Genomic DNA, 19,532 nt, shown 5'->3' with positions numbered 1-19,532 from the left:
ATTATTAACAGCAACAAGGGAGAAAGAATACAAGCCAAAATAGAGAAAGAACAGGTTAAAGAATATTTATATAAGTCAGATGTAGGCAAGTCAGCAGGACCTGATGAAATTCACTCTAGGGTACAAAAAGAACTAGCTGAAGCAATCTCAGAACAGCTAGTGATTATCTTTGGGGACTTATGGGTGAGGTCCCAGAGAACTGGAGAAGGCAAAACATAGTACCTACCTCTAAAATAGGGAACAAAAAGGAACCAGGGAACTATAGGCCAGTCGATCTCACTTCCAGATCTAGAAAGATATTGGAACAAATTATTAAAAAATTAATTTGTAAGCATCTAGAGCTTAATAGGGTTATAAAGAATAGTCCCCATGGATTTATCAAGAACAAATCATGGCAAACCTATCTAATTTCCTTCTTTGATAAGATTACTGGGCTAATGGATAGGGAGGAAGTTGCAGACATGATGTATCTTGATTTTAGTAAGGCTTTTGACACAGTCCCATGTGATATTCTCATAACCAAAATAGGGAAATATGGTCAAGGTGAAATAACTATAAGGTGAGTATAAAACAGGTTGGAAGACTATCTCAAAGAGTAGCTATCAATGGTTCTCTGTCAAACTGGGAGGGCTTATCTGGCAGGGTTCTACAGGGGTCTGTCCTGGGTCCAGTATGTAGTGCGAGGACAGAAACACAAAAACCCATGCTGTAAGCAGGAACTAGGGCACTTCCTAACTAAGACGTTCCTATTTTTATTAAGCTCCTCACTGCAACACATCTGTCTCTTCTCTGGTAATTGCGAAGGACTAGGAACTCTATAACCACTCCACACCTCCCTTTCTTTATATTAAAAGATTAAAGCTTAATTGTACACCAATGGATATACACACAACAATTCAAAATAAACTTCAAATTCTTTAACATTATTTACACTACTATGTCCCTTCATCAGTTGCATTTAAATAGTCTTGAACAGCATTCTAAAGACAAAGTCTTTGAGGGGAATCTGATCTGTCTTCCACACCACGTTATCACTTCTCTTGAGTTTGTGCATGGAGTTCCCCACAGAGGGGGCTCGCTTCCTGATAGAGTACCTGCAGGTCCCAGATCCTCTCTTCATTGTGTTTGGAAAATATTGAAGATGAACCCAATTCCTCCAAAGAAATCCTCTTGGAATCTCCACTAGGTAGGATCTGGGAGTTTCCACCAACTTCTGAACAGTTCCAAATGTCTGGGCACTCTTGAGCCAAACTTTGTTCCCTGGTCTCAGTTCAGGTAGTGCTTTTGTTTCTGTGTGGAACACTAAAGTTTTGTTGTGGCAGGATTTTTATTTCAGCATCCTGTTTTCAAAATTCCTTCAGATCAGGCCATTTAGGTTTACGCTGTATTGGCCCCACATATCAAAGTGTCCTTAGTCATCTTCCTGTCAGAATTCTGCTGGACATGGTCTGGACACAAGCTGAATTGACGGATATGCCAGGGGTACTTTATCGGGGTCCACTGATTTTTGTAGAAGTCTTTTTAAAGTTTTCACTGCTCTCTCTGCCTCCCTGTTGCTCTGTAGGTAATGTGGTCTACTAGTACAATGTTCAAAATCAAAGTCCTATGAAAATGCTAGGAATATTTCAGAGGTAAATTGAGGTTCATTATCAGATATAACTACAGGAACTCCATGTCTTGCAAATATTTTATTTAGTTTCTGTATGACTTGTGCTGATTAAGTCTGTGTAAGTAGAGCCAATTCAATACATCTGGAGCAGTAACTAACTACATAATGTATGTGTGTCCTTTCTAGAAAAACAAATCTGTGGTTTTACACTACCAAGAATGTGCGGTCCTTTCAGAAGCAAGCCATCACTCATTTGAATGTCATTTTGGTCCTACCAATAGGTTTCTTGGAAGTTGACTCCTTCAACCCCACCCTCTTTGGCAGAGTTGAGTCAGTTTCTGGCAAGTGTCATCCTTTAGTTGCTCATTTCTAATTTGCTGAAGTCAGCTGTCAATTCATGCTGGAATTGCTGCAACAACAAAGTAAACATAGATGGACATCTTTCTCTAAAGCCTTTTCTTCTTCCATTCGTAGCTGAACTATTGGGGGTCTAGATAGAGTGTCTGCTGCTTTGAGTGCTCTCCCTAGTACACTCAGTGTTGAAGGACATTTCATCAGATGCAGCTGAAATCTTTGAATCCTAGGTGGAAGATCATCCAGCTTTTGAATCCAATAATGCCACTAAGGGCTTGTTCCTATATTAAAATTCCAGTCAGACAGACATGCAGTGAACCATTCATAGGTGCAAGTGACTGCTACAACTTTCTTTTCCACTCAAGAATATAGCTGCCTGGTTTCTGTGAGGCTTCTCGATATGAACGCAACAGGCCTGCTTTTGTGTGAGTACTGCTCCTGAACCATGTAAAAATACGTCCACTGCTATCATTGTTGAATAGTTTACCAAATATTGTCCCAAAATAGATGGAGATGTCAGTAGTTCTTTTATGTTATTAAATGTGTTTTGTTGTGGGCTAGCCCAGATCCACATATTGTGACCGTTAAAGAAATATCTTAAGATTTCTTGGAAAGAATCTTGCAAAATGATTTGTCATGCCTAGAAACATTTTTGGGTTCAGTATGCCTGAATCCGGCTGAAGTACCTGTTTGCTAATTATGTGTCTGACAAATTTTATCTGCTCCTTTCCAAATTCACATTTCTCATTCAGAGTGAGGCCAGCTTGTTGGACGCATGTCAAAACTGCATGTAATCATTTTTCTCTCTCCTATATACCAACACATCATCTACATAGCAAAGGATGCCAGGCAAACCTGATATGATCTGAGTGATTCTCTTTTGGAAATGTTCTGGTGCTGAAGACATGCCAAATGGAAGATGATTAAAACAGTACCTTCCAAACGGGGTGATGAATGTAGTTAATGGTATTGATTCTTTTGCCTGGGGAATTTGCCAGAAGCATGTTATAGCATCTAACTTTGAGAAGATTTTGGCTTCTGATAACTGAGTTAATGTCTGGTCAACTGTAGGAAGCATGTCTTTCTCTGTACATAGAATCATAGAATATCAGGGTTGGAAGGGACCTCAAGCCAGGGCTTTGTCAAGCCTGACCTTAAAAACTTCTAAGGAAGGAGATTCTACCACCTCCCTAGGTAACGCATTCCAGTGTTTCACCACCCTCCTAGTGAAAAAGTTTTTCCTAATATCCAACCTAAACCTCCCCCACTGCAACTTGAGACCATTACTCCTTGTCCTGTCCTCTTCTACCACTGAGAATAGTCTAGAACCATCCTCTCTGGAACCACCTCTCAGGTAGTTGAAAGCAGCTATCAAATCCCCCCTCATTCTTCTCTTCTGCAGTCTAAACAATCCCAGTTCCCTCAGCCTCTCCTCATAAGTCATGTGTTCCAGACCCCTAATCATTTTTGTTGCCCTTCGCTGGACTCTCTCCAATTTATCCACATCCTTCTTGTAGTGTGGGGCCCAAAACTGGACACAGTACTCCAGATGAGGCCTCACCAATGCCGAATAGAGGGGGACGATCACGTCCCTCGATCTGCTCGCTATGCCCCTACTTATACATCCCAAAATGCCATTGGCCTTCTTGGCAACAAGGGCACACTGCTGACTCATATCCAGCTTCTCGTCCACTGTCACCCCTAGGTCCTTTTCCGCAGAACTGCTGCCTAGCCATTCGGTCCCTAGTCGGTAGCTGTGCATTGGGTTCTTCCGTCCTAAGTGCAGGACCCTACACTTATCCTTATTGAACCTCATCAGATTTCTTTTGGCCCAATCCTCCAATTTGTCAACATGCTTTTATTAAGTTGTGCAAGATCCACATTTGCATTTTGCCATTGTGCTTTCGTATTACAACCATCCCTGCACACCAGTCTCCTATCTGGGAAATAATCCCCATATCTTCCATTCTCTTTAATTTTTCTTTGACTTTCCCTAGCAAAGATATAGGGATATGACATGGGCTGTGAGAGCAAAGGGAGTCAATGATGGAACCAGTTTTATTTTGTACTCTCCTGGCGGCTTTCCTAGGCCTGTGAAAACGTGTGGCTACAACTTCAGTACAACTTGTGTTGTTGTGGTTGTTGTTGGATGTGGGTTTTGGGTTTGTCAAGGTTTCTTCCCCACTCTGAACTCTAGGGTACAGATGTGGGGACCTGCATGAAAACCTCCTAAGCTTACTTTTACCAGCTTAGGTTAAAACTTCCCCAAGGTACAAACTATTTTACCCTTTGCCCTTGGACTTCCACTGCCACCAACAAACTTTATCTGGGTTCCTGAAAAAACATAGTTTGGAAACGTCTTTCCCCCCAAAATCCTCCCAACCCTTGCACCCCACTTCCTGGGGAAGGTTTGGTAAAAATCCTCATCAATTTGCATAGGTGACCACAGACCCAAACCCTTGAATCTTAGAACAATGAAAAAGCATTCAGTTTTCTTACAAGAAGACTTTTAAGAGAAGTAAAAAAGAATCACCTCTGTAAAATCAAGATAGTAAATACCTTACAGGGTAATTAGATTCAAAACATAGAGAATCCCTCTAGGCAAAAACTTTAAGTTACAAAAAAGACACACAGACAGGAATATTCATTCTATTCAGCACAGCTATTTTCTCAGCCATTTAAAGAAATCATAATCTAACACATACCGAGCTAGATTACTTACTAAGTTCTAAGACTCCATTCCTGTTCTGTCCCCGGCCAAAGCATCACACCGACAGACACAGACCCTCTGTTTTTCTCCCTCCTCCCAGCTTTTGAAAGTATTTTGTCTCCTCATTGGTCATTGTACTGGTGCCAGCGAGGTTACCTTTAGCTTCTTAACCCTTTACAGGTGAAAGGATTTTTCCTCTGGCCAGGAGGGATTTTAAAGGTGATTACCCTTCCCTTTATATTTATGACAGGGTTGTTTTTTGTTTCTTTTGTTTTTTTGCCATTAATGCTTTCCAGTTTCTCTGCTTGGTATAGTCCTTGTATTGCCGGCAACCCTAGTACAGGAGTCGTTTGTCCTTGTATTACATATTATTATTATTATTTTCTGCTTTCCCCACTCACTCACCACTCTGTTAGTCTGGATGGAGGGGTCTCTTTTCTTTCCTTTATTCCTTTAGAAAAAGGGATTCACTCATTCCTGACACCATGTAGCATAAGGATATAAACACAAAAAGCCACTCTAAGCAGCAACTCAAAAAATTCCTAATCAGAAAATTACCACATTTATTAAGCACTTCTGGAAAATTAGACTGGTTGGGGTTGTGTTATCTTTTGTTCTGGGAGGAGGGATGGTCCACTCATAACTCAAAATTAAATAAATCCAAAAATGTCAGACTTATTCTACATACTAAACTTCATCAAGGCTAGCAGACAAGACTTAACTTTTTGCACACCAATTTAGTATAATCTTATTAGAGGGGGGTCTCTAAATGTATTAGAACTTCCACAAGAGGTCTGGTGAATGTTACAAGCTCTTCTTTGATTTTTGTCTCCCTTTGCCTTTAAGTTTATCTCAGTGAATTTTCTGAAAAAATCATAATTGTTCCCACCTTCATTCCCACCTGCCAACCTTGTAGGCCGCCAGCCACCAGAGCTCTTCCTTTGAGTTTTGCTCCTGACAGCTTCACCCTCCCATGCACTCCATCTGGAATCACTGCTCTCTGCCTCAGCAGCAGTGCCCTCACTGCCAAAGGGAAGGAAATGGTAGTCCCCCTGCCCTCTGCACATGAACTACAATTGTTTGCCACCATAGTGGCTATTGGAACCAGGGTCCAAACTGAAGCAGTCCTGAAGCTAGCCCTCAGCAGCTCCTGAATAGCTCCTGTGTCCATGTGCTTGCCCTCACGCTGGTACAAGGATGAATTCTGAAAGCTGTGGCGGATACAACATTCCCCAACAGCAACTTTGTCTTGACGGAGTCCCCTCAGAGGCAGCAGGGACTGAATGGTACCGAGATTCTTTCTTCCAGAAGTGAAATCTTCACCCTTTCACAAGGGAACACAGCACTATAGGAAATGCCACACTGGATTCTATTTTCAACAGTGGCCAGTACCTGAAGTTTATGGGGGCATTGTAAAATTGAACTGGATGAGGAAAGAGGTTCTGTTTTGTGGAAGAGTTTGATATTTCAAAATTTGGATTCATTCTGAATGAAAACCAAAAACTTAATCATTCTCCACAAAAGAGAATACAGCCCCAGGGCTGTCCTCCTGTGGGGCTGCCCCAGAGTCACACTGGAAGCACTAAGGTTGCCCTGTCTGTGGCAGTCTCCTGGTGGACTATCCTAGGGCCATAGACCCTGCAAGCACTGGGATTCATGACCCCGAGGCAGTCTGGATGGAGAGCTGAGCTGCCACAAAGTCATGGACCCTGGTGGTCCAAGCTCCCAGGGAGCTTGACAGGTAAGCATCTAGGAAAACGGTCAGGTTTCCAATAGACCCATCAGAAATTCAGCCAGATTGAACCTTCTCCACAAAATGATTCAATTTTGCTGAATCAACAAATTCAGACAAAAAATATTGTAGAAAAATTTTCCCCGTGTAAAACCCCCATATAGTACAATTTTGCAATAGTACGCTTGTGGGAAAAGATCCTTCCTAATTCCAGGCAGTGAGATATTGGCTTGTGCCCTGAAGCATGAGGATTGCTATCCGCATATGTTTATCCTATCTAGTATAACAATGGATGACATTCATAGTATTCACATAAATGTCCAGTCCCTTTCTAACTCATAATAAGCATTTTGTCTCAACAACATCTGTGGGAATGGGCACCACAGGTTATTTGTGAGTTTTGCAAGGTTCCCCTTGCTCTGGTGTTATGAAAAGGATAAATAGGAGCATCCAACTGATCTCTATATTGTACCATTTATTAATTTATATTCCTCTATGATGTGTTCTCTTATTCATCTGCTCCCTAAATTAGAAACGGTGCTAATCTTTCAAATCTCTATTCATAGATGTAACTAAGTATTGAAAGGTAGCTGGCAAAATTATATAATAATAAATGAAGAGCATTCTGCCTATGCCATTGAAATAACTTCAACCTGAATCTTTCTGCAGTCTGTATTCCCCCATATGCAAAGAGTAAAACATGTACCTTCAGTCTGAATGTGTTTTATTTCCAATTAAGAAACAAACAACAAAAGTACATATACAGATTTCCATGAGAGAGTGAGCAACTGTTGCTGACTCTGTTACGTACCGAGTCTGTCCTGAAACACACAATTATGGCTGTCTCACAACCATCCCTGTCGCAGGCAGGGAGACTCCCCTACTTTTAAAGGCGCAGAACACAAAAAAAACAGGATTACATCATACCCTTTCAAATCCATACCTACTGCATAACCACTACAATATGTAAATATTATGGCCCACTTCTCATCCAATATTCAAGTAGTTCCAATTGACTGCCCCCCACTGTTTCTCTGAGCGAACAGACTTGTTTTTTGCCGTACCCAGAAAAGTCTTCTGGGTGAGCTAGAAGTAACCTGTCCATCCTGCCTGAGCATGAGCAAACACTCCCATTCTCACTGTCAGTTCTGACACACTGGCTCTGGGTTGGAAATATATAGCAAGAGTATGAGCCCGTAAGCTGCAGCTAGAAAATGCCTCTGGTTTCCTTAGAGGCTCTGACAAGGCCTTATGGGCACCTCAGTCCTGTTGTCTAGTGCTAGCACTGGCTGCAGGAATAATTCATGATCTAGCCGCTGCAGGATTGTGGAAAGGTCGTCACAAGCAACTGTCAACCCACAAAATGTTTCTAGGATAGGTGAGGGAGAGGAACCACCCAGAGCAGCCCCCTAGAAGACCATTTATATCAAGGGTTGTGGCTACTTACCACCTCCTGAATATCAGGAAGAAGTTGCGGGGCCATCCAGCTCCAAAAGAGGTTAGACTGGTGGGGAGGGGTATTTTAGGCCACTTGGGGAAGGGGAATAAAGGTGTTTCTACCTGACGGCTGGGCAAGTTGAACACTTGGGACCCATATATTTCTAGTCAACGTTTGGTCACACAAACAACATATCTTGAAAATCACTATCAAAGTTGGACTTTCCTAACAATCTGCATGCTGCCTTATGCATGGCACCCTTTGAAAAGATACACCTTGAAGTACTCCTTTAATAATGTCAGATTTCAGAGTAGCAGCCGTGTCAGTCTGTATTCGCAAAAAGAAAAGGCGTACTTGCGGCACCTTAGAGACTAACACATTTATTTGAGCATAAGCTTTCGTGAGCTACAGCTCACTTCATCTAAGGTGCCACAAGTACTCCTTTTCTTTTTGTGAATACAGACTAACATGGCTGCTACTCTGAAACCTGTCATTATGCAAGGAACGGAATTTAGCAGTATGGAGTGGAAATCTATCAACTTCATGAAAAAACTTGTACAGATACAGACAGACATCTTCCTTTCCAAATGCAAACAGATGGAGGCATCCGATGAAGTGAGCTGTAGCTCATGAAAGCTTATGCTCAAATAAATTTGTTAGTCTCTAAAGCACCACAAGTACTCCTTTTCTTTAATAATGTGTTATTTAATAATGTGTGTGGCAGTGAAAATGAGTTGAAACAAAAATTACTGAACCCAGTGGTGTTGTTTATGGACAGTGACGATTTTACAGATTTTATTTAAAGAACGCCAAAGAGTATTCAAACTGAAGTGCTAAGTGCAGCAGAGAGAGCCAACCGAAAAAAACAGACAAGAGACAAATAATCAGATCAATGATGACAGACTCTTCTCCTGTGTGTCCACGACAATGAAATAGTGCCTGAAAAATGGATTCGCTATGTGCTATAAAGACTCCAATTCACAAAGCAGCATTTCTGACAGAAAACAAAGCAGAATTACTGACTTTTTAAAAGGATGATTTAGATACTGTTGTATTTTTGTGTGAGCATGTTAAAATACTTTTTAATGGGTTATGTATTTTATTAACATGGTGAAGTGCACTTCTTCAACTTTAAATGAATGTATCTCTGTGGATAAACTGATAAGGTAAGAAAACCTAAAATTTAACCTTGATAGTGTGAAATTTGGTTGCAACTGAACCAGCTGTAAAGTCTTGGTCATGACATTATTTAGCAAACTCTGTTTATTTGAACTGTCACTTAAATGGAATGAACTGGAGTCCACTGAGGCATCACAATGAGGCTACTACTAGATATATAACATTAGCAAGCCATCAGAAGGCTTTGGTCTCTCTACATAGTAGAAGACACAAGAAATATAATCCCAGGAGATTAAGTCTATTGGATAGTGACTATTTTATTTGCAGTTTCCTCCAGTCCACTACTGTGCGCAAGGCCCGAATAATCAAGTTTTCATTATTCAGGATATTGTAGTCAATCATTTTCACCAGAATGTCAAAATTCTCTTTGCTGAATGAGAGCTCCCTTGTAGTATTTGGGAGCTTGCTGTTTCCTCCGTTCCACTGCTGTGCGCAAGGCCTGAACAATCAAGTTCTCATTATTCAGGATATTATAGTCAGTCATTTTCACCAGATTGTCAAAATTCTCTTCACTGAATGAGAGCTCCCTTGTAGTATATGGGGAAAGGGGACTAGAGACATCAACTTTCCCCTCCTCCATCTCTGTGGGGCTGCGTTCCACACCTAAGAAAAAAATGTTGCAAGTTTTACCAGTGAAACATTATTGCAGTTTGGAGCTTATATCAATTAACAAGGTGATAATTGGCCAGGGAGGGAGATTTCTCTCTAGCGAGATAGTTTGCAAAGTTAATTGCCATAGGGATGTGCAAGTTTCTCTAGCAAAATCAAGTTTTTCAATCTCTACATTACCACTCTCCAGAACTGACAAAAACCATATTGCTGATAGGGTCAGGATAGGGAAGAACCCATTGTAACAACACTTACTACAGGTCAGCCCTATGAGTATCATTTACAGGAGACCTACATGACCTGCATATCTGCTTCCCCAATCTAGAAAGGAAGATGTCTCAATGGTAGTGAGCAAAAACAAAATGGAATACTGAGAGCAGGAGAGAATGTAAAAGACAGGTGGCCACTCAAAAATGAATTATAATCCGTGAATCAATGATGACCCAGCCAACACTGGCTGGCCATACTGAAGGAAAAATGATGACCCATTCAGTGAGAAGATTGTTGATACTGTTGACTAATGTATGCTGGCTAGCATATATACATCTATTAATAATAGGTATTAGTAAGTATTCAGCACAAATAGCATTAAGCACAAATAGCATTAAGCACAAATATTATAGCAGTTATATGGCCTAAATTGGCCTATGATTTTTATATAACGCTGGTCACTTATGCTAAGAATGTCTCATAATACATTGCATCCCCTGAAGTAAGTTTTGGCTTGAGCAATTAAGAAAGCTGTCAAGATCAGGACAGAGGAGTGCTTTACCATAGCAACAGAAAGGGAGTTAGTCTCACAGGCCTGTACTGGAATGTCCCAAAGGAAAGAGAAGACATATGATTTGTCTACCCTAATACAAACCTAGGAGATGCCTTCATGCCTGAAATGCAGGTGTTCAGAACAAAGAGAAAGGGGTACATCATAGTACCAGAAAAACAAGGTAGAAAGCTGATTGGTTAAATCTAGTTCTAGATGATGTACACAGTATCTTTTACTTGTAAACCGTCAGGGTATAAAAATACGGCTCATGGGGTGTAACTTTGGGAGCACACCTTCTGCATAAGGTGAATGTAACACTATTGCACAAGATGGCTTCTCTGAGAGTGGTATCACATAGAACCTATTTCCTGTACTATATTATTATTATTATTATTATTGAGTTATAGCAATAAACCTGACTGACATTGGTTATTTCGTCTCTTGAGTATATTTCATAACAAACCAGAGAGTGGTCAAGCAACTGACTATACAATTTATCAACAATGCTGAAAGAAAAGTTCTCAACCCCTCAAGACCCAAGTGTGTGACACAGGCCTTTAAATGTGTGTAAAAAACCCCCCGTTGATGTCAATGAAGCATGTAGTGGTGGCTGGGCTTTGCTTCAACAATATAGTGTTTCTCATAGCCTCCATTTTAAGGATCTGCATTTTTGATTCAGTTAATTTACATTTATACACAGCAAGACAACACTGTGTGTGAGAGATCAAAATAATTGTGTGGCCAAAATGAGCACTGTGCCTTATAATGATGGATGGTTGAGTGGCATTAACTCAGAGTGAAAATGGTATTTCTTGTCTGTGGAAAGGTTGATCGTATTGAAATGAGAAAGGAGGATACAGCCAGCAGAGTCTCATCAGATATGAAATGTGCAGGACAGGCTGATCAAGGAGATAACGTTACTGTCTGCTGATAACTTACCAGGAGCTTTGTATTTTTTGAAGGTGTCATTTACTAATGGGAAAAAAAGCACTAAAGGAGCTCTTGGACTCTCAGCATCTTCAAACAGATAGCACTCCTTTGGATTTTTCCTGTCTTCCTCACTCATCTCGATTCTGGGGAATGGGATTCCCTGCTCCGAGCAGTACTTCTCAATTAGGTCCAGAGGCTGAATCATCACAGAACAAAGATTTTAGAACTCAAAGAAGGGACAAAGACCAGGATTTCCTGAAACACAGTAACTAATGTTAAACTGCCTTTCAATATCTAAGGGGTTACACAGGAATTCCTATGGGAACACATGAGGATGGAGAAAGACTATATCATAGAATACTGATGTTGCAGTTTATTTTGCTCCCTGTAGCACTTTAAACAAAATGAGAAAGCAGTTACAGTAGTATAGATTCCACAGGCAGCTGAAAACTAAAGTATTAATTTAAATCTACTGCTGAGTAAGAGGATTCCATAAATAGATTTTGAAATGGAACATCAGAGAGAAAAGCAGAAAGAGTGTATGTATCTTTCTAAGATACTAATATGGGCCCCATCACCAAAGTATCTGAGCACCTCACAAGTTTTAATGTATTTAGCTTCACATCACCCCTCTGAGGTAGGGAAGTGCAATTATTCCCATCTTCACAGATCAGAGGATGAAGCACAGAAAAGCTAAGTGACCTGCCCAATGTATCACAAAGTCTGTGGGGAAGCAGGGAATTGAACCTGGACTTCCCAAAGCCTGGGCTAGTGCTCCAACTACCAGTCCATCCTTCATCAGGATAATTTATAACATGAAAAATTAGTTACTGAAAGACCTTGTAGAAATTTGAGTCCAAAGGTATTGAATTGTCCCATCTACCACAGAGTCAGCTGCCAGAAAACCTCAAATCATCTAATCAAAAAGGAAGTAATAGCCATATAATTACATGTAATTTTGTGATGAACACTCTCGCTATTAGAACTAGTCAGAAAACAGAAATTTTTCCTGTAAGCAATTTTGAATGACAAAAAAAAAAATCTTCATCTGAAATGTTTTAGTAAAAAAAAAATTCTGTTTTCTATATAGAAATGTTTGAACTGATTAAAAGTGTTTTTTTTTTGTTTCAAATCAACATTTCAAAATGAAACAATATTTTTCATTTCATTTAGACAACTTCACTCCTATGTGACAATGGAACTCTCCACAATAAGAGCAAAGCTTGTCTGTGCAGGAGATACAACCTTCTCCGGGGTGATCCGAGACAGTGAAATGAACTCCCCCACAAACAGAGGACCCTCCACAAACAGTATGGAAACCTCACCACTTTCTGCTCCAAGTGCAAGAAGAATTTCTTTGATCTTGCCTTCTCTAATATGAATACAAATCAACAGGTACATTTCTTTAACAACCACCACCTACCAAACAAGACACACCATGCACTTCTCCCTCTGGGGATAAAATGAGAGAACAAACAGCATGTGACAGATGTGTAGTCACATTGCTTAATGCAATACTGGAACGCACTCAGATACTATGGTGATGAGCACAGTATGAAAACCTATATAGAATAGAACTTAAAATGTTATTTTGTTTCAAGTTTTTGAGTTTCAGAAACCCAAAATGAAACATTTTAAGTCCAAAATTAAAACTGTCATTTCAAGTCACCATTTTGAAATAAAATGTTGTTTTGTTATGGTTTTTTATCAATCAAAAAGTTGAAATGACACAACTGTGTAAGTTGAAATAAAATGAAAAAATGAGTTTCATTTCAAAATGTTGATTTGTCATCAGAGATTTCATGTAGCAAAATCTAATTTTTGTTGGAATTGACATTTCCCCCCACAAAAAATTCAGTTTCAACAAAACTGCACTTTTTGGTAGGTATATTTTCTTCACAAGAAATTTTCATCAGCCTTAATAACTACTTTTTCTTATTGTGTGCACCTGCCAACTTCTTTTCCTAGTTTTCCTAGAAAATTACTGAGGAACACTGAGAATATCTGCATAAATTATCTTCCGTGAATTTGTTGGAATAGGATAGCTTCATAGATTTCAAGGACAATTGTCATAAACTATTATCTGACCTCCTGCATAACACAGGCTGTAGGACTTCCCTGAATTAAGTCCTGCTTCAAAAATACAATACACAGAATAGAAATATTTTCCAAACACCTCTATTGTTCAGCATTATTATTAACAATTCTACGATTTTGAACTAGTAATGGACCAATGCGTTTGTTAGGATTCCTTGTCTTTCCAATATACTTTTAAAAACTCCTCCTTATTGTCCTTAATTCTGAAGGCCATAGAGTTCTCCCTATCAGATCAGCCATTAATAGACTTAGGAATTAAAACAGAGAATTAGAAGCACAGATAGATTCAATTAAATAGAGAATTTAGGCCACAATGTCTGAAACAAGGAGGTGTGCCATTGTCGAACTAGTAGTGTAAACTAAATGAAGTTTCATTCTTCTGGAATCAATTTCCTCTTCTACTATTGGAAAGTTAGTAATTTTGGCCACAGGTGCCGGCTTCTAATTTTCCCTAGGGGTGCTCAACCCATGCTCAGCCCCAGGTGATGATGGGGCCCACTGCAACCCTTCCCTCAAGGCCCCACCCCATCTCTTCCCTCCCCCGCTCCACCCCCACCGTGCCTCTTCCCCACCTCTTTCCACCCCCTCCTCTGAGCACGCCCCATACCTGCTCCTTCTCCTCCCTCCCAGAGCCTCCTACACGTCACAGAACCGCTGTTCCGCCATGTGCAGGAGGTGCTGGGAGGGAGGGGAGGAGCTGATTGGCGGGGGCCATCGACAGGTGGGAGTGGGAGGGAAGGGGGAGCTTGGCTGCCACTGGGTGCTAAGCACCAGCTAATTTTTCTTCATGGGTACTTCTGCCCTGGAGCACCCACAGAGTAGGTGCCTATGATTTTGGCTACTAAATGCTAAAAGCTTTGAGGCAAATGGCCATAATGGAAAAACCAAAGGATAATTTGACTCTTCTCACCAACGTCTGTGATCCTCCACTGTAATTTAAATGCAGGATGACGTCCACTTTCCTCTGAGGTACCAAGAGTGGTGGGTAACTGGTATTGATAAAAAATCCAGTATCTGCCAGGGATAGAGGGTGCTGTGCTGTTTCAATTAGTTTGTTAGGGCAAGTGTCTATCACCGTGTCTGAAATACAAACATGTCCGGTTATAACTACCATAAGAATAGATGAGCTGCTTTCCTGATGATGATAATAAATGGGTCAAAGAGAAGAAAGGAGATCAAAGAAATGGGTCAAAGAGAAGAAATTCTGCCCCTACCCCATTGCTTTCTTTGGGTGTTGACACATTGTTGTACCACAGCAGTTCAGCCTTGACTTAGAGGAACAAGTCTCTTGTTGTTCATTCCCTTCTTAGACTCCTCACATTGTTTTCAGCCTTTTTGTCTATCTATTTTGCCCTTCCCCCTAACTTTGCAGTCACTGTGCCTGGTGACATGCAACCCAACAAAAAATTAACTAAGACCCACCAAAGCAATTTCATTATGAACATTCAGCCCTGCGCAAGCCAACAGACTGAACTTTAGTTCAAACTTCAGAGCTTAAGGAAGGGGAGGTGGAATTTAAACATGAAATCTACATATTCTCCACAGCATGCAGCTCTCCTTGCTGCATTCCAAACCATCTCAAAATATACCACTGCAAATCATGCTTTATTACTGTGCCTTTCCATGTAGAAAAATGCTCATTCTCCAGGTACTCATTGTGAAACTGGAAGCCCCTTAGGAAATTGGGGAATTCTGCAATTGTTGGGCGCCCTGTTAAGACATCTCGGAAAGCAGTAGAAAGGGCGCCTGCAGGAGTCGACAGGCGAGTCACTGTCTCATGAGGCCTTATGTGTAGAACAGGATCTTCCTCTGCAGAAAGGAGAAAAAAAAATCTAAAATTCTTAGTTTGCCTAGATTAATTTGAGGGAGAGGGTTCTCTGCAGCAATAAAATAAATAATAATAATGCGATCATTCATAAATTGAATTTCTGGCAAATCCATAAAAAGGAGAGCTGCAATAAGCTAAGGCCTCGAGTCCAAATAAAACCAGAGTGGGAGCAGAATGATAAAGAAACCCCACAAAAACCCAGTAAATTAAATGAACTACTACCCACAAATATAACATTAAGTCTACAATTAAAACCAAATATTTTAAACCTAACTAGAATGGTGCCCCATTTGTAATTTGGTGCAGAGGTGCCGAATTTCTGATTTCTCAGGGGGTGCTCAACCCCAGCTCTGCCCCAGACCCCGTCCCCTCTCCACCCCTTTCCCCAAGGCCCCACCCCTCCCCACCTTTTCCCACCCCGTTCCACCCCCTCCACGGAGCATTTCCCACTCTTGCTCCACCTCTTCCTGCCCCCGCTCCCAGCACCTTCTGCCCACTGCTGAACAGCTGATCCACGTTCAGGAGGCACTGGGGAGTAGGGGGAGGAGCAGATCAGCAGGACCTGCCAGCGGGTGGGAGGCACTGGGGGGCAGGGGGAAGAACTGATCAGCAGGGCCCATTGGTGAGTGCTGAGCACCCACTGTTTTTTTTCCTGTGGGTGCTCCAGCCCTGCAGTCCCTATGGAGTTGGCACGTGTGATTTGGTGTATGGTGCAGGGAATAGCATGCAGAGTCAAGGGCCCTCTGTGAAGACATCACTGCTCCCTGAACTTTTGAGGAGGTAACTTGGCAATTACCCTTGAATATTTTTCCTACGTGCTTTGTATCTCCCTTGCTCGAGGCAAAGCAGATCCTTAATCAAGCAAAGAGATTGCTTTAGAACAGGAGAACAATAGAAGATCCTGTTAATACCTTCCCTGCCCTTCCCCCCTCTGACCATGTATGGAAAAACAAAAACAGGTGAATGCGATAAAAAAGATAAGCCACCCACCAATGTCATTTACTCGGTCTCGAGTCCATCTGTACCAGAAGTCCTCTGAATCAAAGGCCAAATTCCAGAAATACATCACGTCGAAGGAAAATATACCACTCCACATGCCTGTAAAGTGGAAGAGATGCAACTGAAACTAATTTGATGAAGTCTTGGAAGCCTTCTAACTGAAAACTGCCTTTTGTCCTACCCCTTGAACATTTCCTTCCAAATTTTATAGACATCTTTGTGGGCATAGTTCCAATACTTCAAACACTTACACATATGCTTAACCTTATTTGCATGAGTATTCCCACTGAAATCAAGTGTTTGCAAGACTGGGGCCTATCTGAGCTACTGTTATAACTACTTCAGCTGTAGGAACTTTAAATGCTAACTAGTTCCAAGTAAAGTCAGACACAGAAAATGTTAAATTGTTAAACTAACTCCATAAGGTCGCAGTTTTCAACTTATCTTCCCATCTCAGCTTTGCAACTTCTTCATATTTCACCAGAAAAACATACGATTTTGTTCCTTTTTTAATACCTCAGTTTCTCTCTCCCTTTGCTATTATTTAATTGAATAACAATATTAGTTCTCTGAAGATTGCATTAAAAAGCTGCTTTGTATTCTACTGTTTCAGAACATTACTGTTCTGTTTAATTATGCTGATGTTTATTAGGCTATGTTTCAATGCTATGTTGCTATATTCATCAGGATTCAAATAAGAGCCAAGTGGAAAAGAATAGAATAAGTCAAAAGATTCTGTTTAATTTTTGGTCAAAATCTTGTTTTGATGAACATTTTCTCACAAGCTATAGTTAAAAGTTAGCAATTGGACTATGCTGCAAAGTACACCCTGGCAGCCCCACCTGAACCTGACTACAAGGGTCGGGTGTGGGTCAGGTCCAATACAAAAACAAGTCAAAACTCTCAGGCTCAGGTCATGTTCGGATTAGGCTTTAAAATTAGGCCCGAGTAGACCTGAGTCTGTAGAGGACAACGCTGTAATGAGAAGAGATCCCGCTTCACATTACCATGCCACGCCTCCTGAACCCAACCCTGCTGCCACTGTGTCTCCTTTCATCCTTCCCTCCCGGGATTGTGCAGCAGCTTCAGGAAGCGAAACTCTTGCCTTCCGCCCTGTAGGCAGTCCCACACTTGGCTCACCTGCACAGGCTCCCCATTGTCTGTGTGGCGGCACCCGCAGGAGGTGGTGCAGGAAGCAGGGAAGCCAGAGCGTGGAGCCGTCACAGATGGGGCATAATGCCAGGGAGCCTGGCAGCCACTAAGAGACAAACAGGAACTGGACCAGGCTCAGGGCAGCTGGAACTAATGCCGAAGGGGGAGAAGCCATGTCTGCTCCAGACAGAGAAACTTTCAAGGTCCCCCAGTGGACACAGTATCCCCCACATGCACTGAGAGATCCTGGGCCCCAGTGGAGATGCTCAGCTCCATAAAAGCTGAAGTGGGGGGGCAAAAAGTGCCAGTGATTGCGAGGCAGCAGGGACTGCAAAGCCAAGCCCAGCCCTGCCAGCCACTGCTCCCCGGTGCCACCTGACCACCCCCCCACCTACCAGCTGGAGGATCTGGAGATCCTGTTGAGTGACCAGGGCCAGCCCTACAAGACCATGTGTGCTTGGTGTGAACAAAGGAGCCAACAGGGCAAGCGAGAGCAGCAGCCACCTCCCCCGCACCCTGCCCATCTGACTGTTGCTCAGCTACTGACACACCCAGCCTGTGCTGCAGTGCACCCCTGCAGCTCCAGCTACTACCACCATCCTCCCCCTGGGCACAGCCACAAGGGGTGCACAAGCTGTTGGCTCTGCAGGCAATGGCCTCACTTGCCCCCTCCCATTCTCTCCCACACCTTCTCCACCCCCATTACACACGAGACCCTTGCAACCCGACCCAAATCCAACAGGACCTAACTACAAAAGTTGGGTTCAGGTCAGGTATGAAAACAACGCAACAATCTCAAGCTTGGGTCAGGTTCAAACTTGTTGTAGTCTGTTCAGTTTCAAGTCAGGCTTTAAAACTGAAAAGGGCTGAATTCCAGGTAACTGAGATATAAAAGGTAGCAAATGCCAATGTTGGACAAATGAACTCAAGTAAAGTTACATAGAATCTAGCAGCTGCCCTATGTTCGTGAGTTGCCTGGTTTCATAGCACAGTTAAACCAAACATACAACAGGTTAAGTTACACTAGGACAATTTAAATTCACATGGAAAATCATTATCTGCTAGTGACATAGGTGATACCATACATAGATTTCTGGAAGGTGATTCCACACCAGTTTCACCGGTGAGAGATCATTTGCTCACCAATGCCTAGTTATATACCCTGCTGTATTCTTATGAGGTTAACATTTGCTCTAGATAATCATCACCTTCCATGAAGCAAATCCGGCTTTCTGGGAACTTCTTCATCAGTCTTCCCATGAAAAATTCACTTCCAAAATCTTGTGAGCGAATAAATGCTCCATATTTCCAGAATCCCACCTCGTAGGGCGTGAACTCCAACCATTCTATAGAGAGAGCAACAAAAAAGGCTTTTACTGCAGTGCCCAGACTGTGGGAAAAGATATACATATCAGATGACTAGAAAAAGATCAAGTGGAATACACCTTCCAGCATCAATTTCTTGGTGTATAATTATAGTTTAAAAACCATACAATTTTGTTACTAGCTATATTTCTAATCAATACTGGTTGCAACGCCGATGAGCTAGAAAGCAATTTTCCTCATATCAGCAGGGGATGGTCCCTCCATTTACGGACTGAGGTCCATTAATACAGCAATTTGGGGGTGGGAAGAGCCTTGGAGCGAACAAAGCCATAAGTACTCAGATATAGTTGTTCATCTATAAAGTTTTATATAGCTCATCTTCCCATTGGACAGCAACTATCAGTAAAGGTTGTAAATACTTTAAGGAAGACAGATGAAACAAAAGAATTTTTAAAGGACCAAGCATCATATCAAGTCTTAGTGGGAACCTGTGCATTCCTGTGTGAGACCTGTTCATGCTCCTCACAGATCAGAACTATACAGCCATGTGACAACGCACGTGATGCTGTGATGTCATCGTCAGATACAACAGACATACATTATAGCTGAGGTAACAGTTATTTCCTCCACTGATAAGAAGCCCAGTACTTCTATTTGCTTTCTCTCCTCTTGACTATTCATACTAAGCAAGCATAGTTAAAATCAATGATAAATGAGATGTATATTTGATTGACATTATATTCAAAGGTTTACAGGTTTATCTGATGAATCCCGGGACTTCCTGATTCTACTAAATGTGTCTAGAA

At 41.6% G+C, this 19,532-nt stretch overlaps 1 protein-coding gene across 1 annotated transcript in view; it reads right to left on the bottom strand.

The window, feature by feature from the left end:
• Positions 1–9,240: 9,240 nt before the first annotated feature.
• LOC140913609 (cytosolic phospholipase A2 epsilon-like) overlaps positions 9,241–19,532 on the bottom strand; it is an 88,113-nt gene continuing 77,821 nt past the window's right edge. Inside the window, exons 21-26 of the mRNA XM_073350336.1 lie at positions 18,609–18,746; positions 16,240–16,347; positions 15,039–15,230; positions 14,332–14,501; positions 11,334–11,520; positions 9,241–9,625 (exon numbers count right to left, since the gene is read on the bottom strand). Of these exons, the coding sequence (XP_073206437.1) occupies positions 9,378–9,625; positions 11,334–11,520; positions 14,332–14,501; positions 15,039–15,230; positions 16,240–16,347; positions 18,609–18,746 (1,043 nt within the window). The 3' untranslated portion in view covers positions 9,241–9,377. The remainder of the gene's footprint in view (positions 9,626–11,333; positions 11,521–14,331; positions 14,502–15,038; positions 15,231–16,239; positions 16,348–18,608; positions 18,747–19,532) is intronic.

Source organism: Lepidochelys kempii, chromosome 6 (assembly GCF_965140265.1).
Source record: "Lepidochelys kempii isolate rLepKem1 chromosome 6, rLepKem1.hap2, whole genome shotgun sequence".
In the NCBI taxonomy this organism is placed as follows: domain Eukaryota; kingdom Metazoa; phylum Chordata; order Testudines; family Cheloniidae; genus Lepidochelys; species Lepidochelys kempii.
This window is presented reverse-complemented; position numbering and strand designations above follow the sequence as displayed.